General features: G+C 34.9%; 1 protein-coding gene across 5 annotated transcripts in view; it reads left to right on the top strand.

The window, feature by feature from the left end:
- LOC148942348 (uncharacterized) overlaps window positions 1-17,266 on the top strand; it is an 81,638-nt gene that overhangs the window by 42,748 nt on the left and 21,624 nt on the right. Inside the window, exon 5 of one of the 5 annotated variants that reach the window (XM_089103644.1) lies at window positions 10,467-11,044. The exons of the other annotated variants lie outside the window; for them this stretch is intronic. Within the exon in view, the coding sequence (XP_088959770.1) occupies window positions 10,467-10,891 (425 nt within the window). The 3' untranslated portion in view covers window positions 10,892-11,044. Of the gene's footprint in view, window positions 1-10,466; window positions 11,045-17,266 lie in introns of those variants that run through there. 5 annotated transcript variants of the gene reach the window in all.

The raw sequence follows: 17,266 nt of genomic DNA, 5'->3' as shown, positions 1-17,266 counted from the left end.
TTAGCAAAGTTTATTATTCCTCTAGTTTAACATGATTTCGCACGATGGGTTGATTAACATCATTCCGAACTTTGCCTCATTGAAGTGTGGTCTGATAATCTTTCACCGTGCTTAATTACACTAAAAGCGAAAGCAAGCGCCTAATACTTCCCTAGATCGAACACAAAACAAATAATCAATTGAAGGGAGTATCCAAGAATTTGGAAAGACTATGAAATATTGAATATGGTCCAAGAATATTGTAGTAGCGTGGATAAATTTTTCACCGTATACTATATGAGTTAATATGATACCTTACTCCATCAGGAAGCGAAATTGTTTCAAACATACATCATACAAACTGAAGCATATTTCACAAAAACTCCCCTTCCTCTAAGAGTTAATTTTCGCTTTGATTTAATTTAACTGTTTTTGAATCAGTCATTGCGGTTGGTGAGCATTTAAATCCTTACTTGTCATACACCGATATAAGAAATCTCCAATTTTGAACAACTCCATTTGTTGAGTTTTTTAAGTGGTCCTCTGACTTTGTGGTTACTTTTACCTCGCTTTCTTGTGGTCTACTTAGGCTCGCTAGTGATATAAGATCTAACTTATTATATTTTTTTCTTAGGAACTTCTTACTTTATAACTTTCTCTCTTTTGCGTGTGCTGCTGCTGAGATTAGTTCTGATTTCCCTGCACCGTTGAGTTCTTCTTGGTCTGATTTAAGGTCAGAATCTGTTCAACTAGTTTCCGATAATTCAAATTTAGGGTCTTTAGAATAGAACTCTTGTGATTTTGGCGTGGAACTTGCCTGTCCTTCATAGATTTCCTCTCCCCTGGAGGTAGAAGGCTTATTTCTACCTTCTTTTTGTTGAACTCTCGATTCAGGGGAGTTAAAAAATTTGTGAGAACTTTGAGAAGAGTCGAACATTTTCTTGGGATGTCCCCCATTGTTTGAATGTCATGTCTTCAGGGAGATGAGGCATTTTCTGCATCATAGTTTTTCTCCATGAAGACCATTCCTTGGGCTTTACTTTAGAAATGGTTATATTGTGGTTCTGTCCTTGATGGGTATCTTCGGGAGTTTCTAGGCAGATTTCAAGGCAGAGCCTTGTTTCTATAGGGAAGTTTATTATGTCAATGGCCTATCGCAAGCTCTTCTTGTTTGGGTGCATCGGGGGAGCGTTCTTGGCCATGTTCCTTGGAGTCTCAATGGCTCTATTCAATTCATCCTGTAATGATAAGGGTCTTTTTATTGGGGTTGTTGTTGAAATCATGTCGTTTGGAAATCTTTTTGTGGAACGAGGGGTGGAAATTCTGTCTGGGAAAAATTGGATTTTGGGGGAAAGCGTGTAATGTAATTCTTCATAGCTTTCTGAGGACGAGTCTTTCGGTTTCTTTGGTAATTGCGTTCTTGTTGGTATTTTGGATCTGCGTTTAGAACTAAGATAAATTTATTTTATTGAGAGAACAAATAAATTTTTCATCGTTGAGAACTCATTGAAATTTGTTTCGTCACTACCATTTTCGAACTAGCCCTGTTTGAAATTCAATGGTTTCAATTCGCCAAACCTTGATCGAGGTGGATTGTTTTCCATGTCTAGTGAATCGGTTGGTGTGGGTTGCGACACCCACCTTTCTGGAAAATTAGCCCTCTTTATTCGAATGACATGGGCCTTATAGGTTCTCCCAGTGTTGGGGCTTGCGAATTTATTCTTAAAATCATATTGCACTTTTTGATTGTTCTAATGGGACCGGAATGTCTATTGGAGAGTTTCTTGCCTTCGGATTTTGTTTCATTCCTTAGATCAACGCAATCTCCTATTTTGAAATCCATTTTTCCCATAACATTTGGTATATTTTTTATTTCTTGATTTATTTTGAATTTTTCTAATTCTTGCCTTACTATTTTGTAAGTTTGTCTTATTCTTCTGATGAACTTCTGTTTTTAATCTACCGTGCTATTGTAATGCTGCCTTGATTCAATAATATCTTCGGAAGGTATTTTGAAATCATGGCAAAATAATATATAAAAAGGACTTTCTTTAGTTACCTCTGAATAGGTATTATTGATTACTTTCGTTAAATATGGTAGGAATTGTTCCCAGTTATTTCTATTGTCTTTCGTTTTAGATACTCAAGATATTTGAATACATTTTATGCCAGTTCTCTATTTTTCCGTTGTCTTGTGGGTGATAAGGAGAAGTTAGAAATTTCTCTGTGTTAAGGAAACTCATTAATTCCCTAGTTACTTTCGAAGTACAGTTGCTCCCGTTATCGCTTATTACCGTATTTGGTATACCGAAACTCAAAAACAATTTTGCCAAAGCCTTGCTTATGGCGTATGTGCCGTGATTTATAAATGTTTTTGCGAAGGTAAATCCTGAAAAATGGTCTGTAACAGAGAAGACACAAGTATGACCTCTGTTTGAAACAGGCAGGCCTCCATTTATTCGATGTAAAACAAAGGAGATATTGTCGAACGGGGATTTTGCTACTGGGGTTCTTCCCATTGGGGGGTTAGGGTAAGCTTAGGGATTTTTTCTCAGGTTGCATTATTCGCATCTATTTACAAAATCCATATGTTTTGTCAAGGCCGACGGGACGAAAAAGTATTGTTTTAATTTTTGAAAAGTTTTTGGTTATTCCTAAGTGTCCGCCTGTGTTCATACGAAAAAATTCGAAATCAGGTATATCTAAGTTTTGAGGCAGCATGGGGATTATTGAAGTTTGAGTTCTATATGTTTCATGGGTTACAATCCTACAAAGAATTTTTTCGTTGAAATCGTAAAAAAAAACATCTATTTCCCTTCTGAGTACTTTTGATTCATCATGTAATTCGTTAACATGCTAAGGGACCGTGTTTAATCGTGCTTTCTTCTATTCTAATCTTAAGTTTATTTTTCTTTTGCTTATGTTTTCGTTTATGGTTCATTGCATTGATTTGTTATAGTTTGTTATAGATTGCTTCGTTATAGTTGAAATATGGGCTCCCCTCTTAGGTCAGAAGGTATAGTTACTCTTAGAAGTTTTATTTTTTGTGTCATAATTTTACTTGGAAAAATAGATATAAATGAGGGGGTTGTGTTTAGGAAATTGATTTTTAGTATTGCAGATTTCAATGGGTTTACATGCATTTTATTTTTGAGGGCTTCTGTGGCAACATCTTCAAGGATTTCAAGTTGTCTATTTTTTATATTTTTCCCGGTGACCTCTAGAAGAGTCATATCATCCACAAATTTCCATCGTAAGGGGATATCCTCTGTCAAATTATTTACCATTACCCTGAACAAGATGGGTCCAGTTATAGCACCTTGGGGTATTCCGTTATAGACTGTTAGAGGTTTAGAATAAGTATTCATTTATTTGACCACTTGAGATCGTTACTTCAAAATGATGAGATAATTTTAACCCAAAAGGGGTCGATTTGGAATTCATGAGAAAGTTGATCAACTAAAACATTATGGTCGACATAATCTAAAGCTTTTTTGTAGGCCAACTGAGATTTTATAGCCCAGGTATTTGGTATCTCTAGGTTTTTCATTATTGTGTCATACATATGTACTAGATAATGGGACGCTGACACTTTTGTGACGTTTTCAAATTATCGAATTGCAACCTTGAGCAAGTCAAATAAAAATGATTCATACAGCTTTGAAAAAATTGATGTTAGTGTTATTGGTCTAACTTTATCGAAATCGACAACGGCATCTTTTTAAGGAACTGGAGTTACGTAACCTTGTTTCCAAAGAGTCGGGAATTCGCCTGTTTTTGTAATCTTGTTGAAAATATCTACCATTGGCTCTAAGTTTTTATCGGCGAAAGCCTTTACGAGCACAATCGGAATATCTAGGGGGCAGATACTGGTTCTTTTTAGTACTTGGATTTATATGTAATGTCAGATTTTATGATTATTGGTTTATTATCTTCATTAGTTTGGGAGGAAATTCTTTCTGGATTGAAGGGTAGGAAATGTTGGGAAATCGAACCAAGATGTCGGTTTAGGTCGGTTGCGGTTTTTATAAGAGGCTCGTTTAAGTTAAAGTTTAGCTTTTTAGGTTCTTCTCCACAAATAAGTTTTATTCCCTCATACCATTTTTTGGGATTAGTAGTTTATAAGTGATTTTTTTTGTAGAAATTTGATGCAGCCTTACGAAGTTGCTTGTTTAAATTTGTCCTTGATTTGTTTGCCTCTAAAATTTTTGCTTCGTTAAGGCATTTAATTTTTTCCAGAATTAATTTTTAAGGCTATGATTGAAGAACGGTTTGTCAGTAGAATACTTTTTGGTCTTTTTTTCTGGGAATAATCCAATGTTTTTGAATGTGTGTAGATGTTGCAAGCTTTTATGGACCGAATATAGTTTGAATTTTCGGCCAACTAAATAGTGCTTAACCTTATCCAAATGGTGGATTACGGATAGTAGCTCTAATTGGGTGGCAAAGTAACTACTCGCAACCTTTGTTTAGGTTCGACTTGAGTAACATAAAAATTTCTCTCTACCGTTTATTATTTGGGATTGGATTGATCTCATTCCCTTAGATGAGGCGTCCGTTGTGACTACAAATTGTCCGTACTTGAAATTGGACAACGACAGTATCGGTTCAGAGTTGAGTGCCTTTTTAAGACAATCCAAGAAAGTTTGGGCTTCCTGGGACGAGGTGATGTTTCGGGGTTTTGCCCCAAAACATCTAGTTTATTCTATCAGGGGTTTTGCAATTTGAGCATAATTAAATATACATTTTTAGAAATAACCTTTCAGACAAAGGATTCCTCGTAATTGTTTTTATGGTTCGTTGGGGCTTCAGATTTTAAACACATTTGATTTTCTCGGGGTCTGGGGATATTTGACCTTGGGTAACTACTGCTCCCAAGAATTTAATTTTCGGTTGAAATGAGTTTACTTTCTCAGGCCGGCATTTCAAATTACCTTCGCTGAATTTTTCAAAAACTTTAGCTAAAGTGGCAAAACATTCTTTCGTGTTTTCTCCTACGCATATTACATCATCCACGAAATGAAATGATTTTGTTTAGCCCTCGTAATAATTGTAAAATGGGCCAACATAACGCAGTTGAACTTGTTGTATGTCAAAAGGGTACTCTTAAATATTCATAGGGGCCACATTCTGTCGTGGAAAATGTAGTTTTATAAACGTCACTATCTGCTGTCTCTACTTGGTGATATCCTTGCGTAAGGTCCATGGAGGTAAAAACTTTATTTATTTGAGAAGAAGTAAAGGATTTCATCTATTCTAGGTAGACGAAATTTATTACTAACCACTTGCATGTTCAAAGTCCTGTAATCCACAATGAGTTTAAGATTATTATTTTTCTTAGAAACTAAGATCACAGGGGCAGAGTAGGGGCTTACGTTAAGGCGTATAATATTATTCCTTTCCAATTCAAGGATTTTCTTAATTAACCAATTTTTGTGCTTGTAAGGTATACGATAAGGTTGTTTCGCGATAGGTAGTCCTGTAGTTTGGATAGAATTTACGTAGAATGGTATTAAACCAATATCTTCTTCAGATATAGAAAATACATCCTTAAATTTCCACAACAGTTCACACACTTTTTGTATCATTGTTGCATCATTGTTGTAATCCAGGTTAAAACATTTTCAAAAATTGAGTTTTGGTTAGGGAATTATCTTTCATTTGAAGCATTAATATTATTAAGTAAATTTATTTTTCAATATATCCATTGATTTAATTCGCGTTCGGATATGACTAGTATGTGAACGAGACATGTTCTCTTTTATAGTAATTGTGTCATTTTCGTGCGTTTTTGATACCCAAATAAAACTCTCTCCTTTTTCAGAGTATACGATCTGTTCTTTGCTTAATAGATCCTCAGAAACTCCTTCCCACGGAGACGCAAACGTATTTCAGATTTGTTGTTCAACGGTTTGATCATTTGCAAAATTCGGATTTTTTGCAATATCGTTGGGGAATTTTTGTTTTGCACATGGCAAATCTGTAATATTTCTCCTTCCTATTGTCTTCAATTGAATTTAGACAGACGCTTTGTTGCGGCAAGTCCTCTGCAAATAGCTTCGGTCGCGAATGAATCACGTTAAGATTTATCACCTTCTTCCATAATTCAGATATTTTCTGAATTTCTTTGTGTCTATATTATTGTATTTCTCCTACTTTGCTTTTATGGATTCAATCAACTTGTCGATTACTCTCTTGTAAGACGAGAAATGAGGTACAAAAGCCTTTACTCTATTCACTGTTGCGTCCTGATTCTCCGCCCGTGGGGGATAAAGATCGGTTGGATAGATTAATCTATCGTTGGTTGTATCCAATAGCACCGTACTGGATTTTGAAAAATTAACCCCGATTATTGTGTTCACGGGGGAAATTTTTGCATATTATGAAGTTAGTTGGAAAATTTATATTGTGTATTCTCACATCTAGGCGAATGGAGCCTTTTACCTCTAAATTATGCCCTGTTATACTAGTTAAATTGGAAATGGCATGATTCTGGTATCGCTTAATTGATGCCGGTAGTTTATTGAACACATTTGAGTTTATTGTATTTACCGTTGCACCGGAATCCACAAGTGCACTGAAATGAATATTCGCGACACTAAAACCATTGAATGTAGGTAATATTTTATTATGATCCCTTAAAGACGGTACTATTAATGGGTGGGACCTTTAAAAAGTTTTGCCGCCAAAGGCCTTCTCAATTCTTTTTGTTGGCTTGATCCATTTCCTTTTGGGTTAATTTGATATGTGGGTACTTGCGAAAGCGGCACTGTGGACGCTCCCCTGGCTAACTGATGACATTGAACTGCCATGATTGCTACCTTATTGTTGTGCGAGTTGGGGTTGCTTGTTCTGACGGTTCAAGTTGCTTTTTCATTTTTTACTGAGAGGAGGAAATTTTCTTTATTATTTGTTGCATCCCTATTAAATCTTGTAGGTTAAACTGTCCTTGTGCTTTAGTGATATGCGCCGCGCCGGATATTTTGGTTAGGATTACGGTAATTACTTTGTTCTAGAGAGTGGGATTTGGTATACTAGAGGGTTGGTAAGAGTTATGGGATAATCCTCTATAACTTCCTACGTCGTTGCCATTATTGTTTATACTCATGGACAAACGGTTACTATAATTAGGGGGGTTTGTGTCGTAATTGTTTTTTTAACGGCATTTTCTTGCGATATGGCCTAAGCGGTTACATGCGTAACACCATTTAGGCTGATCCGTTTACATACTTTGTCCGGTTGGTATGCACGAAGCGTACCGCTCTCTGTCTTGTTGATGCCTGAGATCTATTTTGGTTTGGTCTTGGGGATTTATCTCTCGAAATAAAATCTTAGGGACGCTTCTCTTGATGATCGGGGAGTTGGTTCCTAAACATTATTTATTGACAATTTTTTGTGTTGTAACACAATGTTGTCAACTTCCACCGCACGTTCAATTTCTTGAATGGCTTGTTTCTATGTTTCGATGTTTTTAGATATTAGCAATTGATACAGTTTTGGGTTGAGCCCTTGATTAAAGGTATGTTGGACAATTTTTTCATTTAGATCCCCAGAGCCAGTGTAAGATTGTCCTGCTTTTAGGATTAGAAATTCAGTCTGATTGTTGCTCTAAGCAGGCTCTGTTTAACCTGTCCTTCTAAAAGTTTCTTCTGAGTGTTTTAAATTCTAATTATAAATATTTCTTTCCAGAGATCTTAAAGTAACAATCACTCAATTGGTAGCGTGATAAACTGAGGCAAGTTAGTTTGAATCGGTACTCAAAATTCAGTGACAACTAAACATTATTGATAAATTTAATACAAGTGAAGAAAATATTGTAATAATAATTGTAGTCCTTCCAATTGCTCTCTTTAAGTTTGAATGATGTTTTATTGTGTGGGTGTGTTGTTCTTCTATTGTCCACATGTGATTCATGGAAAAAAGGGATTATCTTAGTTTTAGAGCTACGGAAATTCTAACTGAATAAATTGCACTTGGCTAACTAGTTAAGGCTTGAGTCTATGGTGTTTGAGTCTTTAGGTCTAAACTATCAAATTAGATAAACTTTGTTAATTTGGTTTGGAATGGAAGCAACAAAGTTACGAGTTTTATTTGATTCGTTAAGGTACTTCGAGAAGATAAATCAAAGAGGTTTGAAAGGTGGGCAAACCTGAAATACTTAAATAAATTGTTTACAACTTTCTTAGTAACTCTAAAACAAAGTATCTTACAATTATTTCTTGTAGAAGGAATTAGTGTTCTTTGGATTTCAAGAAAACCTTAAACTTTATTTGGAAAGGTTCTTGGATTGAAGCTCCCTCGACTTGAAAAGATCTTACACTCTCGACTTGTCTGATATTACCACCCTCTCCTTAGTCCATCTATATTACATCAAAGCCACCATTTGTATCTACAGCCAGGAAAGGATTAGATCGGTAACGGGCAAATAAAATATAGGGCTCTCCTCTCTTGGTTCGATCTGCCGTATAGGGTTGGAAAGATCGAAGTAGGGTTACGCAAAACTGGGGTCTAAGGAATTCCAATTTCTGGGTGTGAGATATTTTTATAAATACTAAGCTTAAGTTTAAAGACACACTAGGCTGGAAAACGGGAACGCACAAAAGCTTTTATAGCTTTTTACTCTTTGTTTTAGGGTTTCCCACCTAAACTTTAGGTTATTCCAAGTTTATTCCACAAAGTTTATGTTTCTGGGAAGAACCTCATTGAGCTCTTATCTTTAATTAATCTTAAGTTATTTTATTCTTTAATGAAATTGTTCTTTATTTAGATAGACCGAGCCTTAACAAAGTGAAATATACAGACGGGACTATAAAACCAATCACCAAAATAGAATGAAAATCTAAGAATAATATTAAGTTATTTACACGGGTACTCTCCGCCCTTTTGTTATAATTTAATCAATTTTAATTAGATCACGTATATCTTAATTAATCACAAAGGATGTCAGGGTCACCTCAAACTATCAGTAAGGCTCAAACCCTTTATAAATCAATTGGAAATGGAATTTATCTCCGTAACTAGTTTGGGGCCAAAGGGGTTCAAACGATGTAATTGTTAACTTAATTCAAATAGGATCCTTTGGGTTGGACCAACCAACAGAAATGTTTCAGAGGTTCACCACTTTATCTTAGTATTGAATTCAAAGAAAATTTAGACAGACTAGGGGTAGCTTTTTATCCTACATAAAGAGAAATACGCTTACTCAGTTCCTTGTTCCAGAAGCTAAGACTACCTTTAATTTTTGTTAAAGTCTCTGTTTCATCTGGTTAGCCTTGCTTTTCGTTATTAACTATCATTCGCTCGAGAATACTTTTTTGTTTTGCCCCTTCTTTAATATTTGACCAATCATAGCCATTCCCTTAAAATAGTAAATTCCTTTTTACTTCTGACGTTTAACTAAACATGTTATGGCGTAATTCTACCTTTTTGTACATAATAATATTGGTTTGCAAGTCTTATGATTTTGGACGGTCAATGAATCTAAACTTAAAATAAAGGTAGTTGCTTTGATTTTTTTGGCCACATAAATTATTGTGACAGAAAGGAAAGTTAATTTGCGAGGCCCAGTGGGATGTGCTCTATTAACTAAGAATGATTTTTTTGTTACCTTAGATTATACAATTTAGGGTTTTTGTTATTTACAGAAATTCGATAAAATAATTCTTTCTCACACCAGAACCAAATTTGGCCTCTGTTGATACACTTATCTTGTGTAAGTATTCTCTTACATTTTGGGTTTGGTCAAAAGATGCATTTCCATACTTTGGCTTATTCGTTGAGCTTATGTAAATATGAGTTTGTCTAAAAAGTGTCGTCACAATGCGATATATATACTTTTGTTTGTAGTGATTGTGTTCGTTTCAAGCTTGATTTGCATATTCAATTTAAGTTTCACTCGTTTTAAGATTCCTTATTAATTTATATTAAAATCTATTTTACGTTCGTTTGCATTGATTGTTTATTTAATTTCTGTTTGTTTTAAGTTTCATTTATAATTCAATAGCAAAATATTCTTTTTCGTTTTAAGTTTTATTTTCATATCCAATCTAAACATTACTCGCTTTAGGATCTATTTATTCATTTATATTATTACTTGTTGTACGTTTTTTGCTATGATTTTTTTTTGAATTTCTGTTCGTTTTGGGTTTCATTTATGCTTTAATAGTAATTTCTGGTCGTTTTGAGTTTGAATTTTAACATGTATTTTTATCTGCTGAGATTAAGTTTAAAATTACCTTTATTTTTCTTTGAAAAGCATATTTTTCGGAAAGTTCTTTTAATTAATTTGCAAAAAAAGATGGTTTTGTTCTTTATTTAGGAAAAAAGGAAATAAAGGACTTGTTGAATCACAAGAATAATACCTCAAATTGGCTCACTTAAGGTTAGTGACTAACTATTGTTAAAAGTGTTAAAAGCTGAATTTAGTGTCCGATAAAAAGTAATTTGTTTTGAGTGAACTTAATATTATTTTTGTTTTCCCCTTGCAGATAATCCAAGAACCCACACTGTAAAAAAACCTTTCGAATGTGATTTGTGCAGGAAATGTTTTTCTACAAATTCCAATTTAATTCGTCATCAAAGAGCTCATAATGGAGAAAAATCTTTTAAATGTGATATGTGTGAGAAAACATTCTCTCAAAAATCGAGCCTATCTGATCATCGAAGAAGTCATACTGGAGAAAAACCTTTTAAATGTGACATTTGTGGGAAAACATTCACCCAAGTATCCCACCTTTATCGTCATCAAAACATTCATACTGCAAAACCTTTCAAATGTGACGTATGCAATAAAACTTTCGGTTGCAAATCGACCCTATCTGAACATGAAAGAATTCATACTGAAGAACTGAAGACACTGAAGAAATTTTTTGGCTTAGCATATGAAAAATTAGACAAGAAATTGCACATTTGAAGTGGCTTTTCCTTTAAAATCTACCATTTGAACATACGGCATTGGCAGTTTAATCAGATACAATGTCCAAGACTGGACGAGGACAAACTATTTTCTGTTAGCTATCTTCATTTCGGCTTTTTCTGCTAAACTTTTATTCAGGTGTCAGATGTTGTTTTTCCAGGGTGTCTCAAAAAAATGTACTCATACTTAGACTAACGAGAAATCCTTTATTTATTAACAAACAGTGAAATGGAATAGGTTCGAATATAGAAGACAAATGCGATTAAGAAATTATGTTCGCAAATGTTCGAATTGATGACCAGTATTGTCCAGCCAACGCTGATAACGCACACCAAGGGATTCACAAACATCACGAAACAGGTCATTAGGAATATCGCGACATTGTCTTTCAATTCCCATTTTCAAAGCTTCAATTGTTCTTGGCTTGGTGCGATAAACTTTGTCTTTGAGATATCCCCACAAAAAACGTCCAAGGGCGTGAGGTCCGGGGAACGTGCACGATATTCAATGGCACCTCTTCCGCCAATCCATGTGTCTGGAAAAGCTGCATCGAGGTGAGCTCGTACATCGCGATGGTAGTGGGGAGGTACACCATTTTGCTGAAAGTAAATTTCGCCGTCATCACCAAACATCTCAGAATTTGTGGACCAATAAACTCCTGAAGAAAGTTAAGGTAGCTCTCACCAGTGACGGTTCTGTTCATAAAAAATGGCCCTATGATTCCCAGTGCATATATACCACACCACACTGTGACTCCTGGCAAGTTGACATGGTGTTCAAGTGTTGCTTGAGGATTTACAGGAGCCCAGTACGTGCAATTATGGCGATTAATGGTGCCATTTAATTTAAAATTTGCCTCATCGCTCCAAACAATTTTGTGTGGAAACCCTGCATCTTCTGCACATTTTGCTAGGTACCATTCACAGAATTCAACTCGCCGGTCAGGATCGTCTTCATTTAGGGCATGAATTGGTATTGGAATGTAGTATTTCCAGTGCAGATGCTTCATGATACGATGGACGCTATCTTTTGAGATGTTTGTTTCCCAAGTAGTTTGTCTAAGTGATTTCTGTGGTGATTGTAAAAGCGTTTCCTGCACCTTCTGTTCTTTTCCTGGGCTTGTGGATGTCCGCGGTCGTCCAGAACGGTTCTTGTTGACGTTCTGAACGGTTCCCTCTGCTTCAAATTTCTCTTTGATGTGAGCAATAGTCCGGCGCGTTGGTGGCGATCTTGAGGATTCCGTTCTGAATTGTCTTTGCACTTCAATGGTGTTGTCGGTCTACCAATAACATTTCAGGACAAACTTCCTCTCTTTAAAGCTAAGTTGATTTCCTGCCATTCTGGGGTTCACACCTCACACCTACAACACAAATAAGACAGCATATTAGTAACGATTAATGAACATGATTCCTTAATCATATTTGTCTTCTATATTCGAAGCTATTCCATTTTGCTTTATATTCATAAATAAAGGATTTCTCGTTATTCTAAGCGTGAGTACATTTTTTTGAGACACCCTGTCCTTACATTTTTGTTTCAATCAGTTGTCTTTGTCAAACTTATTTTATGTATTTTCAATGTTGCTTTTATGTTTTGTTTTATATGACTGCCTGCTTTTTAATGTTAAATTTACTAAAGGACATAAAGTTCAGTCTCATTTAATGTACAGAAACGAATTATTTTTACAAACATAAGTGAATCTGTTTAACACACATAGTGATGTTTTTTTGCTGGTCGTCTGAAACATATTTTGATTTGGTAAGAAAATTAGCAATTTTGGTTTTTTAGTTTGAACCCAGCAGCGCACTACACCAATCTCTTTCGGAAAGGTTTGTAATATTTTAAAGTGAGATTTGATAAGCTATCCCAATACTTTGTGTTAAATCATGGAGAAATCTTATTTATGCATTCCTAGAATATATTTTTGTGCTTATTTTCAACTTCAGTTGTATTTATGACACAGACTTTTATTTCATATGCATAAAATCCTTTATGAGATAGTATTATTCTCACCTGATTTTCCAGAGAGCCTGCTTAACAGATGCCAGTAAATGTTAATTTGTTATGCTTAACTGAAGTATAGCTTATATTGTGTCTTGCTCTTGACTGTAGTAAGCATAACACATATGGCATTCGAAGATCTTCATGGTGTTTAGCCTAAAACATAATTGCCCAATATCCAATAAATGTAGAATTTGGAAATACAAATCTTGTTTCTGCTGTTTCTAAATATTTTAAATATCTATGGCTTCAATTTCAGGTTGATAATCCCAGGGGCTTTTTCGTAAAAATAACAAATCTTCTTATTACAGAACTACTTTAAGGTTTTTTATGTTTTGGATTTCATTGCAAATCTGTCATTAAGATCCCACCCCTTTTTGGGAGTGCAACTTATTATTATACGTTTAAACCAATACAATTATTTGCTAATTGCTTTTGATGTGTAACCTTGAAATTAATAAATTGTATACTTGTTTGGTGCATTAATTGCAAAAATACTGTCTAAATAGAATTTAGTTTTTTAGGTCGTTCTTTACCTATGGTTTGTGATCCAAAAATATTTGATCGAAAAGATATAAAACATCGTTAACTTTAATCGTTTAATTCTTATTAAGTCCGTGCACCTTCACAGCGAACGTGTCTTCTGCTTTTTTCGGTTTTGTTAAGGTTTTATAAATTTCAGGACAAAACTATGAAGTCCTAGGACCAGAAAGATCTTAATGCACAAAAAACTCGTTTTATGGTGAAGGGTCTTTTTTTATGTATAGGCTCATTGAAAGTGGAACTGAAATTTTTCAAAAGAAAGGGTTTTCCCGCTGAATCTATACATTTGAAGATCGGTGCTTAAGCTAAAGGAAATAACAGTTTGTTATGAGGAAAAAGGGTATTAGAGAGCCAAAAACTAAGATTTAAAATTTTGATAATTTGTTTCAGAGTTTTGAGTCCCTGGCCAATTGGAAACCTAGCTTAGAAACAAAACCAGGAATAATCCCTAGAAATGGCAATAAGCCTATTTTATGGTGTAGTCTGAAACTTAACTCTAAGTCCTTTTATTAAGGTGACTCAAATTAGTGACCCAGAGTAAATAGAATATTCATTCCCCCCAATTTTGACCAAATAATTTCTTTTTTACGCCTTAAAACTTATTTGTCAGATGAGGTAAAGGAGCCCTCTGCCACCAAATAGTAAATTGGGGGAACGGGCCCCTGAAAACTGGGATTATAAGTTTTTTTTAGAGAAAAACTAGAGAAGCCTTTTCTGGAAAAGAGAACCATAATCGTTGAAAAAGTTATTTGCCTTAAAACCGAACCAAAAGGAGAGTCAATAAACTTCTCTTCTGAACAGACTAAGTCTTAAAGTCGTAATTCCTTGAGGAAAGTTGACCCTAATGCTTATGCGAATATATATTTGAGGCACTAACAGAGCACTGAAGCAGAGCAATTTTTTATAGGCTTTAAAAAATCAAGTATTGTTGCCTTGGCCGAGAAGATCTCATTTTTTCTATGTAACGGTAAGATGTTTTGAGGGGGTGACAAATAGGCTAAAAAACCTTTATTGTTTAACCAGTCTTCAGTTTAAAACCGTAATTTCTTTGGCCAAGGAGAATATAATGTAAAAACGGTGCGACATATTACACTACATATTACCCTTCCCATCATTCAGTGATGTCCCCATCATTGTTCCCCTGATTGGTCCTTTTTGTATTTTTTGTTATCTTACTACGCTTCGTTTTTTTTACAAATTTGACTGACTTTTGATACAACTAATATATGTATATAATTATACATTCCTGATTGCTTTGTTATACTTAATTTGCATTGCATTACTTAAGGTTCCTTCTCCGAACTAAAGTTTTTCTATTGTTACATTTTGATTATTCTCTCCTTTCACTTAATACAAAAAATATACCTTCACCTGACACTGAATATATGGCATATGATAGTTCTACATGATTGAAAAATATGCTCAATTGATTAAAATAATACTAAAATGATACATTTACCTAAAACTAAACTTATTTGATATGCCAGTATTTTCTAAACTCTAAACTCGTCTAAATAAACATAAAATATATAAGGTTGCACTTAGTATACATTATAATAAATTTTAACATAAACCTTTAAACATATCTCTTATGTCTCAACACTGAGATTATTTCTTAATTTGTTCGTTGATACATGTAATTTCACATCTATTTCACCATTCTAAGCGTCTCTATAGCATTAACAAATGTATTTATTTTACTGGATAATTGTATTTCTGTCTTGATAATAGTCATTCGGAAAATTGTTAATACATTTTTTTTTTATCTTGAAGCATTAACTTAATGGTGGTTCTAATAGTTCAAATCGTACGCTGAGGCATACTGCTATTGGACAATAGTCTAATAGTCAATTAGGATATTCACTACACTTGGGTAAGGTATTTCACTTAAAGTTGGCAAAGACACCTGTATTCTTCTTTCCTCTATGGGTGACGTTGGCTTTCACTTGGTTCGTGTCTGAGTGTGTTTATTTTTCATAAGTTTGGGTTCTTCTTGAGTTTCCTTTGGCGCACTTTATTTTTTGGAATTAAATCTTATTTAAAGTTTATGTTTCCCCTAAAAATTGTGTGTGTGGGATTCTGCACATCCTTGGCAATGGATAAGTTTTTGGTTTCATAATCACGAAAGTAACACTATTTTTTTTTAATTTTGCCCAAAACTTAATATTTCTGTTTTGGCAAATTGCCTCTTATTTAGGACTAGAGTAATTATAGTTTTCAAGTGGTTATTCACTGAGGTTACTTTATTAATAGTTTGGGTTCTGAAGATGGTCACTTGACAATGGTCATGCATTTGTACGACATGCCGGTAGTTAGGGTTTTCAAAATTACTTTGGGAGATTTCTGTAGTTTTACGATATGCCAGCTGGTGGGGTTCTTAAGGTAGTCATTTCAAAAATAGTCATGCAGTTTTACGACATGCCGATCGTTCGGGTTTATCGAAGATAGTGGCTATGCAGTTTTACGATATTCCTGTCGATGGGGTTTTTCGAGATGGTTATTTTTACAATTGCTACGCGGTTTTAGGACATGCCGGTCGCTGGGATTTATCGATGGGGTTACCTGTCAACAGGTTGTGGTAACTGTGGGCTTCATCTTAGGTCTTGTTTGTGGTGAGTACTCTTGGGTGGTGGACGAATGGTGATGATAGATGCTGCTTGGTTGTATATGGGCTTGATTGTACATTTGTGAAGGTTAACTTTTATTAGGTCACGCCAATTCCTGGAATAGAAATTCTTAGGAAGAATCAGAAATACTTTATAACGGATCAATAACAAAACATTATATTGGATTACCTAGTATATATACTGGTACACGACAACATGTAAGATCTTGTTTGGCACGTAAGAGATTGTATTATATGAATACACTAGTAACCTACTGGCTAATTTTAATAGGTTAATACGATACTACGAATAAGCGAAAATTAATAAGCACTTAGCATGGCATTAGATTACATGGTTAAGTACGAGGTAGGCTACTTGGTTAAATATGAGGTCTAGATTTACTTTAAGCTTTCGTGCCTTTTGTCACTCATTTATAGCCGCGCTGTTTAAGAAACGCATTTTGCAGCGCCATAGCCGCGCAGTTGTACATAGATAATATTTAAAGAGATGGGTACTGGATATGGCGTTTGCGAGTGTGAACTTCTATATTCACTCGTGTGATAATGTCCTCCCCTTTACTTTGGCTTAAATATTTTCTGAAGATTCAGTGTTTAAATGCCGTGCGGTTTGGATATGTCGGGATCCAACCAGGGCGTGGGAACCCAACCGATTCCCACGCCCTAATTTTTCTCTTTGTTGGTAATTTTGAAAAAATTCCATTTATCGAGTTTTATAACTGTTTATAACTTCCCGACTTTGTGGTTACTTTTTCCTCGCATTCTTGTGGCTTACTTAGGCTACATAGTGATATAATATCAAACTTATTATATTGTTTTCTTAGGAGCATCTTACTTTATAACTTTATCTCTTTTGCGTGTGCTGCTGCTGAGGCTAATTGTGATTTTTCTGCATCTTTGAGTTCCTTTTCGTCTGATTTAAGTTCAGAATCTGGTCAACTAGTTTCCGATAATTCATATTTAGGGTCTTTAGAATAGAACTCTTCTGATTTTGGCGTGGTACTTGCTTGGCCTTCATCGATTTTCTCTCCCCTGGAGGTAGAAGGCTTATTTTTTCCTTCTTTTTGTTGAACTGTAGATTCAGGGGAGTTAAGAAACTTGTGAGAACTTTGAGAAGATTCGAACGTTTTCTTGGGATGTCCCCCATTGTTTGAATACCATGTCTTCAGGGGGATGAGGCATCTTCTCAATCATAGTTTCTCTCC

The sequence above is a fragment of the Artemia sp. Qi Xiang Cuo genome, chromosome 17 (genome assembly GCF_049724085.1).
Source record: "Artemia sp. Qi Xiang Cuo chromosome 17, ASM4972408v1, whole genome shotgun sequence".
Lineage (NCBI taxonomy): Eukaryota > Metazoa > Arthropoda > Branchiopoda > Anostraca > Artemiidae > Artemia > Artemia sp. Qi Xiang Cuo.
Note: the sequence above shows the minus strand (reverse complement) of the source record. Positions and strands in the feature narration are given on the sequence as shown.